Source organism: Podarcis raffonei, chromosome 17 (assembly GCF_027172205.1).
Source record: "Podarcis raffonei isolate rPodRaf1 chromosome 17, rPodRaf1.pri, whole genome shotgun sequence".
Taxonomy (NCBI): Eukaryota; Metazoa; Chordata; class Lepidosauria; order Squamata; family Lacertidae; genus Podarcis; species Podarcis raffonei.
In genome coordinates this window covers 9443504-9458590 of record NC_070618.1, presented here as the reverse complement: position 1 = coordinate 9458590, position 15087 = coordinate 9443504, and the positions used below count along the sequence as shown (strand labels likewise).

At 45.9% G+C, this 15087-nt stretch overlaps 1 protein-coding gene across 1 annotated transcript in view; it reads right to left on the bottom strand.

The window, feature by feature from the left end:
- Positions 1-15087, bottom strand: part of EPHA1 (EPH receptor A1) — an 83261-nt gene that overhangs the window by 31108 nt on the left and 37066 nt on the right. Inside the window, exons 3-4 of the mRNA XM_053370439.1 lie at positions 10335-10610; positions 3946-4336 (exon numbers count right to left, since the gene is read on the bottom strand). Of these exons, the coding sequence (XP_053226414.1) occupies positions 3946-4336; positions 10335-10610 (667 nt within the window). The remainder of the gene's footprint in view (positions 1-3945; positions 4337-10334; positions 10611-15087) is intronic.

The following is a 15087-nucleotide window of genomic DNA, read 5'->3' as shown; positions in this document are numbered from 1 at the left end:
AACAACAACCCAATAACACCCCCCAAAAACCCCACATTTTAAAAGGGCATAGGATGTCAATCAAATCAACCAAAGACCTGGTTAAAAAGGTATTCTAGCTCTGAAAAGCTAGATATCTGCCTCTTCCCAATGGTCAAGCTGATGCAAAATAAACTATGCAAATTAAGTTTGCATATATATTGCATAATTTGGACAGGTCACACAGAACCCTGTGTCCAACAATTTATTTATTTAACAAAATGTATATCCTGCCTGAATGTCATAAAATGACTAGGCAGTTTACAAAGAAATATTAAAATTATCAGTAAAAACAGATCAAAACATTTTAAAATAATTAATAATTTAACGTGTGTGTGTGTGTGTGTGTGTGTGTACACACCCTAAAACAATTATGTGTCTGGAATCTCAAGACAGGCTCACTTAAACAAAAATGTTTTAAGTAGGCACTGATAAGATTACAGCGAAGGCACCTGCCTAATGACTATAGGCAGGGAGTCCTGCCACACTAAAAGACCCATTTCATACAACTATGGAATGAGTATTATGTGGCACCAGTAACAATGCCAGTTCTGCAGATCGAGGTGGTCAAGTGGACACATATGGCATAAGGCAGGCGTGGCCAAACTTGGCCTTTCAGCTGTTTTGGGACTACAATTCCCATCATCCCTGACCACTGGTCCTCTTAGCTATGGATGATGGGAGTTGTAGTCCCAAAAACAGCTGGAGGGCCAAGTTTGGCATAAGGCAATCCTGCAGGTACACCGTTCTCAAGCTCTTAAGGGCTTTAAATCCCAATAGGTACACACTTGACTCGTCACAAACTGCAGTTTCCAGGTCAAGCACAAGGAAAGCCGCACGTAAGAGTACATTTATGCAAACGTTTTTAAATTTTACTTCTTGAAAGTTTAAGCACATGATTACAGCTAGCTAGCCTTATTAGCTAGATCTGGTACTTCCTTCCATAAGGAGGCAGCCGTGGGCTTACCCTCCATGGCAACCCAAATTAAAGTCCAAGAATACTTCCCTTAGTATTTCCATCTTCTCCGCCCCCCCCCCCAAGTCAGAGCAAAGGTCAGAGCTGTACAACCCCCTCGCCTCCCGTCCCACACTTCAGCTCTTTGTGTGCTCCTGTTTGGAAGTGGCCTCACCCTGATCCTGGAACAAAGGCCAAAAGCAGTACTTCTGGCACTCTGCCAACACTGGGTGGGTCCAGCAAAAGGTTTGGATCCAGACCTGATCTTAGAAGTGAACACTCAGGTCTGCTGCCAGTCTGAGACACCTGGGACAGAGAGAGATACCAGGAGAACAGCCAAATCTGCATGCCTTTTATTGTGAGTCCTTGGGAGCTGGCAAGAACCCTTTCTGAACAAAAGAAACCATTTCCCATCACGGCGTGGCGGATGGTTTGAAAAGGCGAAAGCGGACAGCATCATGAAAGCACCATCTTAAAAACTGTGTGCGATTGCACACACACATGTGCATACATACAAATGTGCGCATGTGTGGGGGAACCTTCTTTTTAGAAAGATGCTAGCTAAATGTCAACCATTGTGATTGACAGCCCATCTGTATAACACAGAGATCCTATGTTGGATTGCCCTGTGCAGAAGCCACATATTGCTCCCCACTCTTGGTGGGAGATAAACCACCCACCATTTTGCGCTTTTCAGGGGCAAATAGATATGCAATAGATCTAGATTGTGTGTGGAATAGATGGGGGAGGGGGGAGAAACAAGTACCATATTTTTCGCTCTATAAGACACACTTTTTCCCTCCTGAAAAGTAAGGGGAAATGTGTGTGCGTCTTATGGAGCAAATGCAGGCTGCGCAGCTATCCCAGAAGCCAGAACAGCAAGAGGGATCGCTGCTTTCGCTGCGCAGCGATCCCTCTTGCTGTTCTGGCTTCTGGGATTCAGAATATTTTTTTTCTTGTTTTCGTCCTCCAAAACTGGTGCATCTTATAGAGCGAAAAATATGGTACTCCATCTCCATTGATTCTAGAATAAAACGCTGGGTGTGCACAGCTTAAAACCGGCAATTCTCCTGTGTCAATTGCCATTGTTCCATGTGCCTTTTCTCTTCAGGAAGGCCTCCATTTTTATTTTGCCCTCCAAGTCCACTAACTCATCCCCACAGGTTTGAGAAACAGGGACAATTCCTTGAATTCGCTGTCTGAAGCCACCTCTGCCTTTGTCTTGGCCTGAACTGGGTAAGGGAGTAGCTTGTGTGTCAGCCACTACCTGGGCGGGTGCAGTGAGGACCTGCCTGGGCAGGATGGGTTCCCCGTCCCATTCCAAGGGACGGCTCCCAACCCAGGAGGGTGGAATGAAAGCAGTAATGCTAGCAGCTAAGTGGAAAAACTGGCTGAGCTGTGGAAGCAGAGGGGCAGGGAAGGGTGGATGTCTGGAAGTTTTTCTCAGTTCTTCAGCTAGCAAAGGCAAGGCAGAGAAGTGCAAGGACTACCAGGCCTCAAGCAGTTGCCCTGGAACTTCCTAGTGGTGCAAATTCCTTTTACAGGACAGAGCAGCCTAATGAGAAATCCAAAGAGGAACACCCTGAGGAAATCTTGTCAATATATATTACCTTCCCTACACCTCATCACAGTGAATACTAGCTCTTAGCTGAAATGTTGGGAGAGAGCAGATTGCAGACTAAAGAATTAGGTTTAGGCGGAAGTCATTTTCTGTCGTAAGAGAGGAAGCCGCTTTATAACCAGGTTGGGCTTTTTGTCTGCTTAGCCCAGTAAAGGGACCCCTGACCATTAGGTCCAGTCGTGGCTGACTCTGGGGTTGCGGCACTCATCTCGCTTTATTGGCCGAGGGAGCCAGCGTACAGCTTCCGGATCATGTGGCCAGCATGACTAAGCCGCTTCTGGCGAACCAGAGCAGGGCACGGAAACGGCGTTTACCTTCCTGCCAGAGCGATACCTATTTATCTACTTGCACTTTGACGTGCTTTCGAACTGCTAGGTTGGCAGGAGCAGGGACCGAGCAACGGGAGCTCACCCCGTCGCGGGGATTCGAACCGCCGACCTTCTGATCGGCCAGTCCTAGGCTCTGTGGTTTAAACCCACAGCGCCACTCGCGTCCCTTTTGCTTAGCCCAGTATTGTCTACCAATTGTACTGGCTGGTGGTGGCTCTCTCTCCAGAGCCCCAGGTCTTGTATGATGCCTGATCCCCCTTTTTAAGTGAAGATGCCATGGTTTGAACGAGGAATCCTATGCATATACCCATCTTCTGAGACATATCCCCTTGACTTAGATGCACTAGTTGGTACTTCAAAAGCAATTTGAGTACCAGCTACATTTTTTACAGCATGCTTGTTGTGTGTGTGGGTTTATAGTAGACTGTTTTGGGCAAACAAATATTTCATTGGCTGCCTTTAAAAGTTTGTGACTGTGTTCCCTTTTGCCGTTTTTCGCATGGCCTCTGGTTGAAACAAGTAGAACATAAGAAAAATATATCCTACTAGTGCTGGGAAGGAGAGTTGGGATTTCCTGCCTGATCTTCCAAAACGCTTCAGGACAGCCCTGCAGATACAGGTGGCCTATATGGCGATACCATCCTGACCCAACTCCTATGCCCCAGAGGTGCCCAGTTTAAAGAACTGGGAGACACTCATCGAGTGAATCAGTCTCAGTCACGCACTTCCACGTCCCAGAAACTGGCTCCAAAACTTGGAAGGAAATAAAAAGCAGGTGGAAGGACAGGTATGTCAAACTAGTCTACTTACTTTATAGTCAGAGGGAGAGTGAAACAGAAAGACAACCTGGGAGTTGCGCTTGACGTATAAACAGCAATGGGAGTCAGATAAGCTGATGCGCCCCAGTGAGTTGCATGCAATGAGTAAACTTTCCACACCTTCCACCCTGTGAACTCTGGTGTGTTCCTATCCCGAGATCTCCTCAGGTACCCGCCTCCAAGCTTGCGCCATTATGTACTTACCAACACACCTTCCTCCATCCTCCTCGAAGCCAGCGATGCACACGCAGCGGCCCACCAGGACCAGCCACTCCCCATCGGGACTGCAGTGCATCTTCGGCGGAAGCCCTCCGTCCTCGACTGCGTTCTTTAAGCAGACACCAGATACTTCTTCCAGTCCCCCTGAAACAGCTAGCTTCTCTGGGAAGTGGGCCAGTCCGCGCACAATGTCCGAGCAGGTCTTGTAGTAAACTCTCACGGAAACCAAGGCAACGCAAGCCCCCGAGTTCTGAAAGGCCAGGTAGAAGCCGCGTTGCTGCAGGTTGTCTATGTGGCACACTTCCATGTTCAGCTGCATGTCACGCGTCATGATGTCCTGCGCTGTGAAACTCCGGTCTCCTGCCACAGTGTTGATCTGCAGGAGGAGAAAATGGGCATGAAGTTTGTACATGTTCAGCAGAATCAATTTTAAGCGCCAACTTCCCCCTGTAATATACGACTTAAGAAGAAGAAGAAGAGTTTGGATTTTATATCCCGCTTTATCACTACCCGAAGGAGTCTCAAAGCGGCTAACATTCTCCTTTCCCTTCCTCCCCTACAACAAACACTCTGTGAGGTGAGTGGGGCTGAGAGACTTCAGAGAAGTGTGACTAGTCCAAGGTCACCCAGCAGCTGCATGTGGAGGAGCGGGGAAGCGAACCCAGTTCACCAGATTACAAATCTACTGCTCTTAACCACTACACCACACTGCAGGTGAAGGTTTCACACATCTCAGTGTTCACCTATATGCAAAAACTCCCACTCTTTGTTTATTATTTATTAAATTAATGTACTGCCCTTCATCTGAGGACCACATGGCAGTTTGCAGTATGAAAAGACAAAAATACATAATATGGTAACAAACTAAAAACAACCCTCTCTCCAGTTTTAAAGACCCAGGGTTTCCCAGATCTCTAGTTGTTGTTGGACTACAATTCCCATCATCCCTAACCACTGGTCCTGCTAGCTAGGGATGATGGGAGTTGTAGTCCAAAAAAACAGCTGGAGACCCAAGTTTGGGAAACCCCAAATTAGCCCAAAGACTGGGAGACGGGGAATGTTTTTCCCAAATTGTATTAAATTTAAGTAATTTGGACAGATTAAAAAATACAAGCACATCCAGGTTTATCTAGCCTTCTAGCCAATGCATAGGGAGATTTCTTTTTCATGTGGAAGATCATTCAAATATGTAACAACAACACCCACAGCTGAAAATGATACACCCCAAATTCACCAAATTCTTCAGAAATCAAACAATATAAAATGGCTCCTGAGCCCTCCAAAGATACCTGTATCACCCATACACCTTCCCATTCATAACCATCAGAGTGAGGAATTTGGCTTAACCAGTAAGTATTGCCATCTTTCTAAGGTTTAGCCTGGTTTTTGTGCTAAGCCAGACAGGAGGAATTCATGGTCCTCCAGCTGCTCTTGGGCTACAATTCCAATGAGCGTCTCATGGAATGGTGAGTGGTCAGGGATGATGTGAGTTGTAGTCCAACAACATCAGACAAGCCACAGGTTCCTCACCCCTGGACTAAAGCATTCCCTGCCATTCAGTATGGTTCATCATGGGACTAATGGAAGATTTTTAAAAACTACTTGCTAAATGACTAGAGTATATTAGAGTTGCACAGTAACATTGAATCACATGCACGTATTTGACACAGAAATGAAAGATGGCTAGAGAATGCTCAAAAAAATCATTGATGCTGCATCTAACTCTGAATTAACTGAAGCGTGATTGACTACTTTCCTACAGCAAGACTACATAGCGAAACCTGCTGGGAATAAAGAACAATTCATTCAACTGCTATCTCTCTGGTTTGGATGTACTGTATTATATTTACATAATGATCATAAACGTTTCAGAGTATGAGTCAAAGAAAAACTGGTTTGAAAACTGTATCGCAGGTCAAATGGAATGCAAATAATAATTCATAACATTATCAGCAAGTAGATAATAAGCACACATAAGATATCTGAGCCTATATCATCCTTTAAAAAAATCAAGAAAGAAGATCTGAAGTTTACATAATTGGTTTGTCAGACCTGTGTCCGGCAGGTTCTGACAGGTACCTTTAATTATATAATGGAAATATTTAGAAGAAAGACACCAGCAGGATCACTCCAGACGAGTGAGACTTGCCCATACTTGTTGCACTCTAGATTTTATTGGCTAAAATCCAGAGTCCATCAAGTCCAGCGTCCTGTGGTCAGCCAGATTGCCTCCAGGCAATCCACAAGTAGGGCAAGAAGGCAACGTCCCTGGAGTTTGTCCTCCAGCAACTAATATACAAATACACACTGCCTCTGAACACTGAGGTTCCATTTAGCTATCATGTCTAATGGTGTGTTCAGTTCTGCACAATTGTCTAGAACAGGCTGATAAACAGCTAAAGCTGCAATCTTACATAAGTAATCTCTGCTGAAAACAAAGAGACTTCCTTCTCAGCAGACATGCATTGGATTGCACTAGGAGGCTGCTCTGACAGGTTATTTTTCAGAGGGAGGAGAGAGGAGGGGGTTGAGTTGCCCTGACAATATATCCAATATTCACAACCCATACAGAGCCCACTGTGCAGCTGTGTAGAATGTGGCCCTTGCACAGGTACCACAACCCAAATACAGGAAAGCGTAACGCTGCAATGAGAGAGGCCCAATGCCTAGATCAGTGCCTCCCAGACTTGGATCGCCATCTGTTTCTGGACTACAACTTCCATCATCCCTAGCTAGCATGACCAGTGGTCAGGGATGATGGGAACTGTAGTCCGAAAACAGCTGAAGACCCAAGTTTGGGAAACACTGGCCTAGATCCATCTCCTTAGCTGTGGGGAAACGACCCCAAAATGTTAAAACATGAAACAGGAGTGTAGGCGGCACCCTAACTTGGAAAGAGCTTGCATGGAAATCGAGGCAGAATACTTCCCAGGTGAAGGTGTTTCAAATCAAATTATCAAGCTAACATTGGTCAAAAAGGGGCAACTGAGCATCAGCTACTTAAGGCAAAAGTTGTCAGACCCCAGCTCTCAACAGCCTCAATCAGCTTAGCCAATAGTTGGGGGTGGTTGGAATTCGGCTGCAACAACATCTGAACAACACGCTTCATCTGAAGAGCCACATGCTCCCCCCACCCCCACCCCGCTTCTAATTTAAAGTATTATTTTCACAGAACTGTAATGAAGAGAGACTTGGCTGCACAACCTTCACCAAGACGAAGGGAGATGCACAAGAGGACAGTATTGCTTTTGTACACCACTCCTTCATTTCAGTAAAGGTAAAGGTAAAGGGACCCCTGACCGTTCGGTCCAGTCGCGGATGACTCTGGGGTTGCGGTGCTCATCTCACTTTATTTGCTGAGGTAGCCAGCGTACAGCTTCCGGGTGATGTGGCCAGCATGACTAAGCCGCTTCTGGCGAACCAGAGCAGCTCACGGAAACGCCGTTTACCTTCCCGAAGGAGCGGTACCTATTTATCTTCTTGAGCGTGCTTTCGAACTGCTAGGTTGGCAGGAGCAGGGACCGAGCAACGGGAGCTCACCCCTTCGCGGGGATTCGAACCGCCAACCTTCTGATCGGCAAGTCCTAGGCTCTGTGGTTTAACCCACAGCGCCACCTGCATCCCTTTCATTTCAGTAGGGCTTGTGCAAAAAAGACTTTCCTACTCCCTTTTAAAGCAGGTGTGCCTAACTTCTGGCCTTCCAGATGTTGTTGGACTACAACTCCCATCATCCCTGGCCATTGACCATGTTATGGCCATTGAACATGTCCTATGCCCTTTAAAAAATGTGGCTCTTTTGGGGGCGCGTTATTGGGTTGTTGTATTTATTTTGATTATATACATTGTGGTTTTTATGTTGATCTTTTCTGTGAACCGCTCTGAGACCTCCAGGTATAGGGCGGTATATAAATTCAATTAATAATAACAATAATAATAATAATAATAATAATAATAATAATTAGGTAGGGCTTTTTCACACAAGTGTAGAGTTGGAAGGGACCACGAGGCTCATCTAGTCCACCCTCTGCAATGCAGGAATCTTTTTGCCCAAGGTGGGGCTCAAACCCATGACCCTGAGGTTAAGAGTCTCCTGCTCTACCGACTAAGCTGATGGTAACTGGGAGTCTAATGAAATCTGGAAGGCCACAGGTTAGCCACCTCCATTTTAAAGCATTGCTTGAGCCCCCAGCATAATTTATCTCTTCTCCTTGTTTGGCTTCTGCAGGGTAAGATCTTGCATCTTTCCCACCTCTGCTCTTCAAATCAAATGACGCACTTATTTGCTTCACATTGACCACTAATTTCCTTGCCTGACTGGCTTCTCTTTCCACAATTTTTATGGGCCATCCACGTTCCAGCTGTTGTTCTTTCTTTGATTATAGTGCTGCCTGCAGTGTTAGATAAGTGCTATTTGCTCATTTAACCCATCCACAGGGACAGGTTGGTTGGTTTGTTGTCTTAAAAAACGAAACAAAAAACTAATTATTACGTTTAATCTGAAAAATGCTCCAGGCAGGGAAGGAAAACTTTATCATGGTGTCTTGGGAATCCAGCAAATCAGCACTCAGCCAGAGGTGGAACCCAGGGGTGTGTGCCAGCAGCTGTATGCGTCCCAGAGGAGTGCGCTGGCAGCGGGGACCATCCCAGGGGGGTTAGCCAGCGGTGGCGAGCGTCCCAGAGGGGCACCACCAGCGGTGATGTCACCCCCCCTCAAGGATGACATCTGGGGCGCGCTGCCCCCACCTTTCTCCGCCTCTGCACTCAGCACAGCCTCTTCTGCTTCAGATTGACAGGACTCGTTCCTTCCAGACTTGATCCTCAAGAGAAGAGGATCTCTTAAGTGAGGAGAAGATTGTACATTTGCAACAGCTGACAACAGCGGCTCCTGTTTGCAGGAGTCTCTTTTGAAGGGCAAGAGTGGCCTCTTTTTGGAGAGATATTCCATGCCGCGTTCTATAAAAGGCTTCCCTGTCTTTGTGGAATACCTGACAATCTTTAATTGTGGTCAAATAATATGCAGTCAGAACCAGCCAAATGAAGAACAACTGGTATATTTTGTATTTCCCCCCCTGTCTGAAAACTGTCTGCCTCCAAGACGCATTTTTTTCTTAATCTGACTGAAGAGCACATTGGTGCAAATAGATCCCCACTTGTCCATCTGTTTGCAAGGAAGCTGTTATGAGCATCTGATCACTGCAGTATTTGCACTTTTGGATGCTCTGATTCCCAAGGATTTGGCTTTGCTCCAAGTGTCACTGGAATTCAGGGGTTTCCACACTGAAAATGCTCCTGAAAACCTTGGCTAAGGGCCCCTTCGCATGGCAAGTTTTAAAATGCAAATCTAAGACCTTTTAAATATACACATAGAATGTGACTGTGACAAATTAAAGCGTACAGAAACAGATTATCAAAAAACATAGCCGTCAACTTTCAGATTTGAAAATAAGGGATCAGCAGCCTCACCTGTCCCGGAGACAGTCTACGGGATATCTAACAATCCGGGATAGCAGTGGGAAGCAGGGGGAAACGGTGCTGAAATAAGGGAATTTCCCGCAAAAAAAGGGAAGGTTGACAGCTATGTCAAAAAAACCTGTGACTGGCCATAGCTCCTTGCTGTGTACATTCTGTGTCAAACAAAGGTCGACTCATGTGTAATGTGTAAAAAGATCCTCAGGGTTTGTCCATACTTCTGCTTGTCCCAAGCCTAGAAAGGATGAGTCCGAATGGTTTTCCGCTTAATCCACACTTTCTAGGCATGGGTCCAAGTGGTTTCCCCCTTTCCCTGCTCCTTTTCGACTGTAAACTCCCTTTTAGTGATAAAACATGAATTGCTGATTGCTCCAATTGAGTGCATAAGAGTGGTTCCCCCCGCCTCGCAGGGAAAGCCACAGAACAAGAGGAAATGTGGAAAATGTTGTACCAAGTGTACACAGACAGCATTCCCCACCCCTTTCATTAGAAGGCTCTCCTGTTTGCATCACAGCTGAAAACTGGAGCTTTGGGGAACAGAAATCCAAGGGGCGCTGCTACGAGGGCAGAGGGCTCAGTACTGACTCCAAAGAGTGCTCATTCCTGAGAAAATTTATCTGGGTGGGCCCATATAATAATGTCTACTTCCACAGCCTGTACAAGCTTCATGGCCTTGCTCCACCCTGGGTTTTTTTTTGGGGGGGGGGTTGCTTGCTTCCTGCCACATCCCTACCCAAAGCCTTTACTCTTGCAACTCAGCCACCCAAAGGACTCCTGTTCTCCCAAACCATTCTGCTCATTCTCATCTCTCCTTCCCCTCTGCTGTTGTTTAGACTGGACGTTCCTTCTGCTCTTGAGTAAGCCAAGTTTTGAAAACTTTCTGTAGCTCTGCAACCCCTGCTGACCTTGGTGAAGAGAGCGCGGCGGAACTGGATGCCAACATCTTGCTCCGACTCCATGTAGTAGAGGTTGAACGTCTCCTTGCAATTGACCGCCTCTCCTTTGAAGCTCTTGCAGTCCCGGATGGTGAATTTCAGCTCCACGTAGATGCGGGAAAAGGCTTCGGCTCGGAATATCCAGTTGGTCCGCAGCCAATGGTCAGTATCGCCTTCCGAGAGGACGCTGCAGTCTTGATACATGTACATCGGAGTGCCATTTACGATCTCCTGCACCTCACTCCACTATGCGGGAGAGAGAGAGAGAATGGGGGAAGAGTCATGTTAGCCGAGAGTTTTATCAGGCTGTCAAAGAAGTCATGCTTTTTTGTTAGTACTATGATGTATGCCAATGGAGTAATGTAAATACAAAGAATGAATTAAAAATATAAGGCAAATAATCTTACAATACTACGCAAGAACGAGTCCCCGCCCCGCTCTGTTTAGCCTCCCTGCCATCTTCCTCCCCCCATGCTGTCAAATTTTAGAATGCAAGTTCCTTCCTGCCATTTTAGAATGCAAGTTCCTTGGGGGCAGGGACCTACCTCTTTGTTGTCATCCTTCTAAACTGTCATGCAGATTAATGGTAAACTATATATGTAAATCAGCAGCAGGTGGATACCAACAGTACAGTGGTACCTCGGGTTACAGACGCTTCAGGTTACAGACTCTGCTAACCCAGAAATAGTACTTTGGGTTAAGAACTTTGCTTCAGGATGAGAACAGAAATCGCACGGCGGTGGCGCAACAGCAGCAGCGGGAGGCCCCATTAGCTGAAGTGGGACCTCAGGTTAAGAACAGTTTCAGGTTAAGAACGGACCTCCGGAACAAATTAAGTTCTTAACCAGAGGTACCAGTGTACTAAAATAAGCACCATGCCCATATAGCAGCAAGAGACAGTCATCAGATCTCTTGGAGTTGTTACTTGAACATAGCTGGGTGAGTGGGGCAGGGGGGGCTAACAATTTGAGGAGAGCAGCAGCTGCTGAGCAAACCCAGTGCAAGGAGGACAAATGGCAGGTAGTTTAATTCTTTATTGACAAAGCACACACAGTTGATCCTATGGTGCACAGAACATGCACACGCACACTTCTGATGACTACGGAGCTGGCCTCCCCTCCCTAGGCTTGTGCTATGAACTGGACGGTTGGAGCAACAGTGTAACCATGGCTCTACGCATGAGCATAGCCAGGATTTTTTTTTGCCGGGTGGGGGGCAGAACCGACATGACTGGTCAATTAGTTAAGTATTTCTATTGTTTTACTTGATCTGGGGGGACAGCTGCGCCCCCCCCGGCTACGCTCATGCCTCCACCCAAACTTAAGAAGGCTCATCTGATGGGGTGCGTGCAAGCAAGCTGCGACTTTTCCTACACAGAAGTTGCCACTGTGCCTGTCTCTTCAGTAAAAAGGTAAAGGACCCCTAGATGCTTAAGTCCAGTCAAAGGCGACTATGGGGTTGTGGTGCTCATCTCACTTTCAGGCCGAGGGAGATGGCGTTTGTCCATAGACAGCTTTCTGGGTCATGTGGCCAGCATGACTAAACTGCTTCTGGCGCAACGGAACATCGTGACAGAAACCAGAGCGCACAGAAACACTGTTTACCTTCCTGCTGCAGCGGTACCTATTTATCTACTTGCACTGGCATGCTTTTGAACCGCTAGGTTGGCAGGAGCAGGGACACAGCAACGGGAGCTCACCCCGTCGCGGGGATTCGAACCACCAACCTTCTGATCGGCAAGCCCAAGAGGCTCAGTGGTTTAGACCACAGCGCCACCCACATCCCGTCTCTTCAAGTCCCTGGGGGACAGAGGGGATTCTACCACCTCACACTCTCAGGACCATCTCTTCCTCCGCTCCTGGCGCATCCTGCCCTTCCTCCAGTCCCGGCTCCTGCCCCACATCCTACACACTGTTCCCCATCTCCTTCTGGCTCAGACTCTTCCCCTCCCTCTAGCCCCGGCTCCTGCCTTGTGGGAAGCACAAAAAAGAACCCCATTCCCCTGGGTGAACCTCTAGCCACGCAGCCTCTGCCACATTCTCAGCTGTGGTGGCTACTGCTCAGAAGGAAACCGCAGAGAACTCCTGCTTCTCCCCCTTTCACATTTCCAGGCAGGTCATGGCTGCTTCAAGCCGCTTCCTACAACCCCTTTTGGAGGGGCAGGATCCTTTCCCCCTGCAGGCCACAAGCCTATGGCTCACAGCACCTACAACTGGCTCCCTGCCAACACAAGGGTGTGCATCCAGCGCAACTCTCCAAGCCTTCCAGTTCTGAGGTGCTGGATTGCTAGTCACCCAGCCTGCCCTGCAGGAATCGACAAGGTCTCTTATCTATGAATCACCAGTGCTTTCCTGAATTAAGAAGTTCAGAAAGAGGAAGTTCTTCGCAGGGTGTGGGAAAGAGCATAAGTTTTATATAGGTTTATGTGGGTGGCTAAGTATATCCTCTTTGTGAATTACTGCATTAATCTAAGCACAGAAAGCAAATTTCATTGAAGAAATGAGTGTTTGTGTATGTGTGTCATGTATGTGTGTTGCAAGTTGAGATACACAGGTTTTCGACTATCTGTATACCAAAGGCACATACTGTGTAGCATTGCTGTTTTTAATTAGAGCTATAGATTTATTAGAAAAGACAAGATCAATCCTCCTTCTTCTGGGAGAAAATTTTAGTCTAAGTACTGTGTTTAAAGCGGGCATCCATGCGGGGGAAAAATCCATTTAAAATGCAATCGCAGGCAGAAAAAGATACAACAATAACAATAACAGCACAACATATTTATTTCCTGTGTGCCTTCTCCTTCATATTGGCTCCCACTGGAGACAAACAAGTTTATTACGAATGCTAGCATTGCCAAGCCACAGTTGTTGTCCTTGCCAGAAGGAAGAAGCTGGATTCCAGGGCTTATTGCCACTACAGATTCATATTTGTTGGTTATGGCAACCCTGAAAAATCTGGGGGGTTGTAATTCGGGGATTACAAGACTTCTCTGTTAGAACTCACTAGCCCCTCTCGTGCAAATGAAAGGAATTACTATTTAAATAGTCTGAAGAGTGTAAGGTAAATGTAGCTGTCTGCATATTACTTTGCCACAGTGATAGAAGCTGCCTCAATATAAGACAACGGGCCAAGTTACAATTTTGTATTCTTCCGAGACCTTTGAGAGAACCCTACTTCAGATTGAAGCAATCAAGCAAAGGCACTCCCTTGAAAATTACTTCTCTGGTTCTATTTCAAAAGAGCTTGTGATTTAAGACCACCACCCGCTATCAGGAATTTTGTAATTTTGGCACAGCCAAAATTACCTTTTTTAAAATATTAAAAAATTTATTAAAATTTTAAAATAACCCTAAAGGGTTATTTTAAAAGGGAGCATTAGGCAAATGAACTCTAAATTGTGCAATTGCTGTCTTTTGATGAACTTCTCCCTGCATGCAGAGACAACATCTGTGGTGTTTGGGGGGCCTGCTAACAGACGGATGAGCCATGGTGACTCTGTGGAGTCACTTTTGGATATTACACCCCACTTGTCTTTCTTCCACAATCCCAGTCTAGAGTGAGAGCACGCTGCTTCTCTTAGGTAACACAAAAGCAAGGCAAATGATACCTGATAGGGTTGATAAAGTTATGGATGACATGTCAAGGGAAGCTGGGAGAAGAATTTGTTGGCAGGATAAGAAACAGATTAACCAGGTTTGTTATCCCACACAAGTCACTCAATCTGAGCTCATTTGCTTAGCTGCTTCCTGTAGAAAGAATCACCTGCCCTTAATGGCTAAGGCTGAAGCATCAGATTGATTCATATCAGGATGCGCAGCAAGGCAGGGCTCATAATCTGGCAGCAGAGCACATCCTGCACATATAGATGGCGCCAGATGAAATCACAGGTATTTCTAAGTATAGCCTTTCAGGTCGGAAGGCTGGGAAAGAAGTTTGCAGCACACCTTGGAGTTACAAAGTGCCTTTTCCAGGAATTGGATTTAACGATCATTTCCCGGAAAAGGATTAAATATATTTATTGTTTATTTTTATTTAAAGTCTTTTTAATAGCAACCTCCAATAAAATTCCCAGGACAGTTTACAAGAATGAATGAAAGAATTGAACTGTAGACACAAAGGGCTATAGTAGGCTTATAAAACTTATAAAAGCGGTACAAAACAATACTCAAAATTAAAATCCGATGGTAAAATAAAAAGGCATTTGCTAGACACGAAAGAGTCAACAAGGAAGATGCCAAGCAAGTCTTTCTGGGCATATCTTTCCATAACTGGGCCACCAAAACTCAGTAGCCCATTTAAGAGCCATCCATCTCTACTCAGATGGCAGGGGCACCCATAGGAGAACCTAGATTAAAGTCCTTTGTGTAGGACAGTGGTTCTCAAACTTTTTATCTGGGCCACACTTTCAAATTAAAAATTTGCTCGTGCCAGAGAGAATTTTTTTACTGATAGGAAATACATTGAAAAACAAAAAGAAGCAATTCCCAGCAGTGCTTGACTTATAACATAGAACACATCAGGCCTCAACAATTCACCCAACAGCTCAGGACCAGACAGAATTATGGACATTTCCATAGACTGATCTATTTCAATTGTTGCATCCATAGAATAGCGGGTATGAGTGATTTTTTTCCTTCTTCAAAGTGTTTTGCAAACATGTCATATCAGAGAGCCTCAGAAGGTTCCTTAACATCAACAGATGGACCAGATTCCAAAAGCTTTT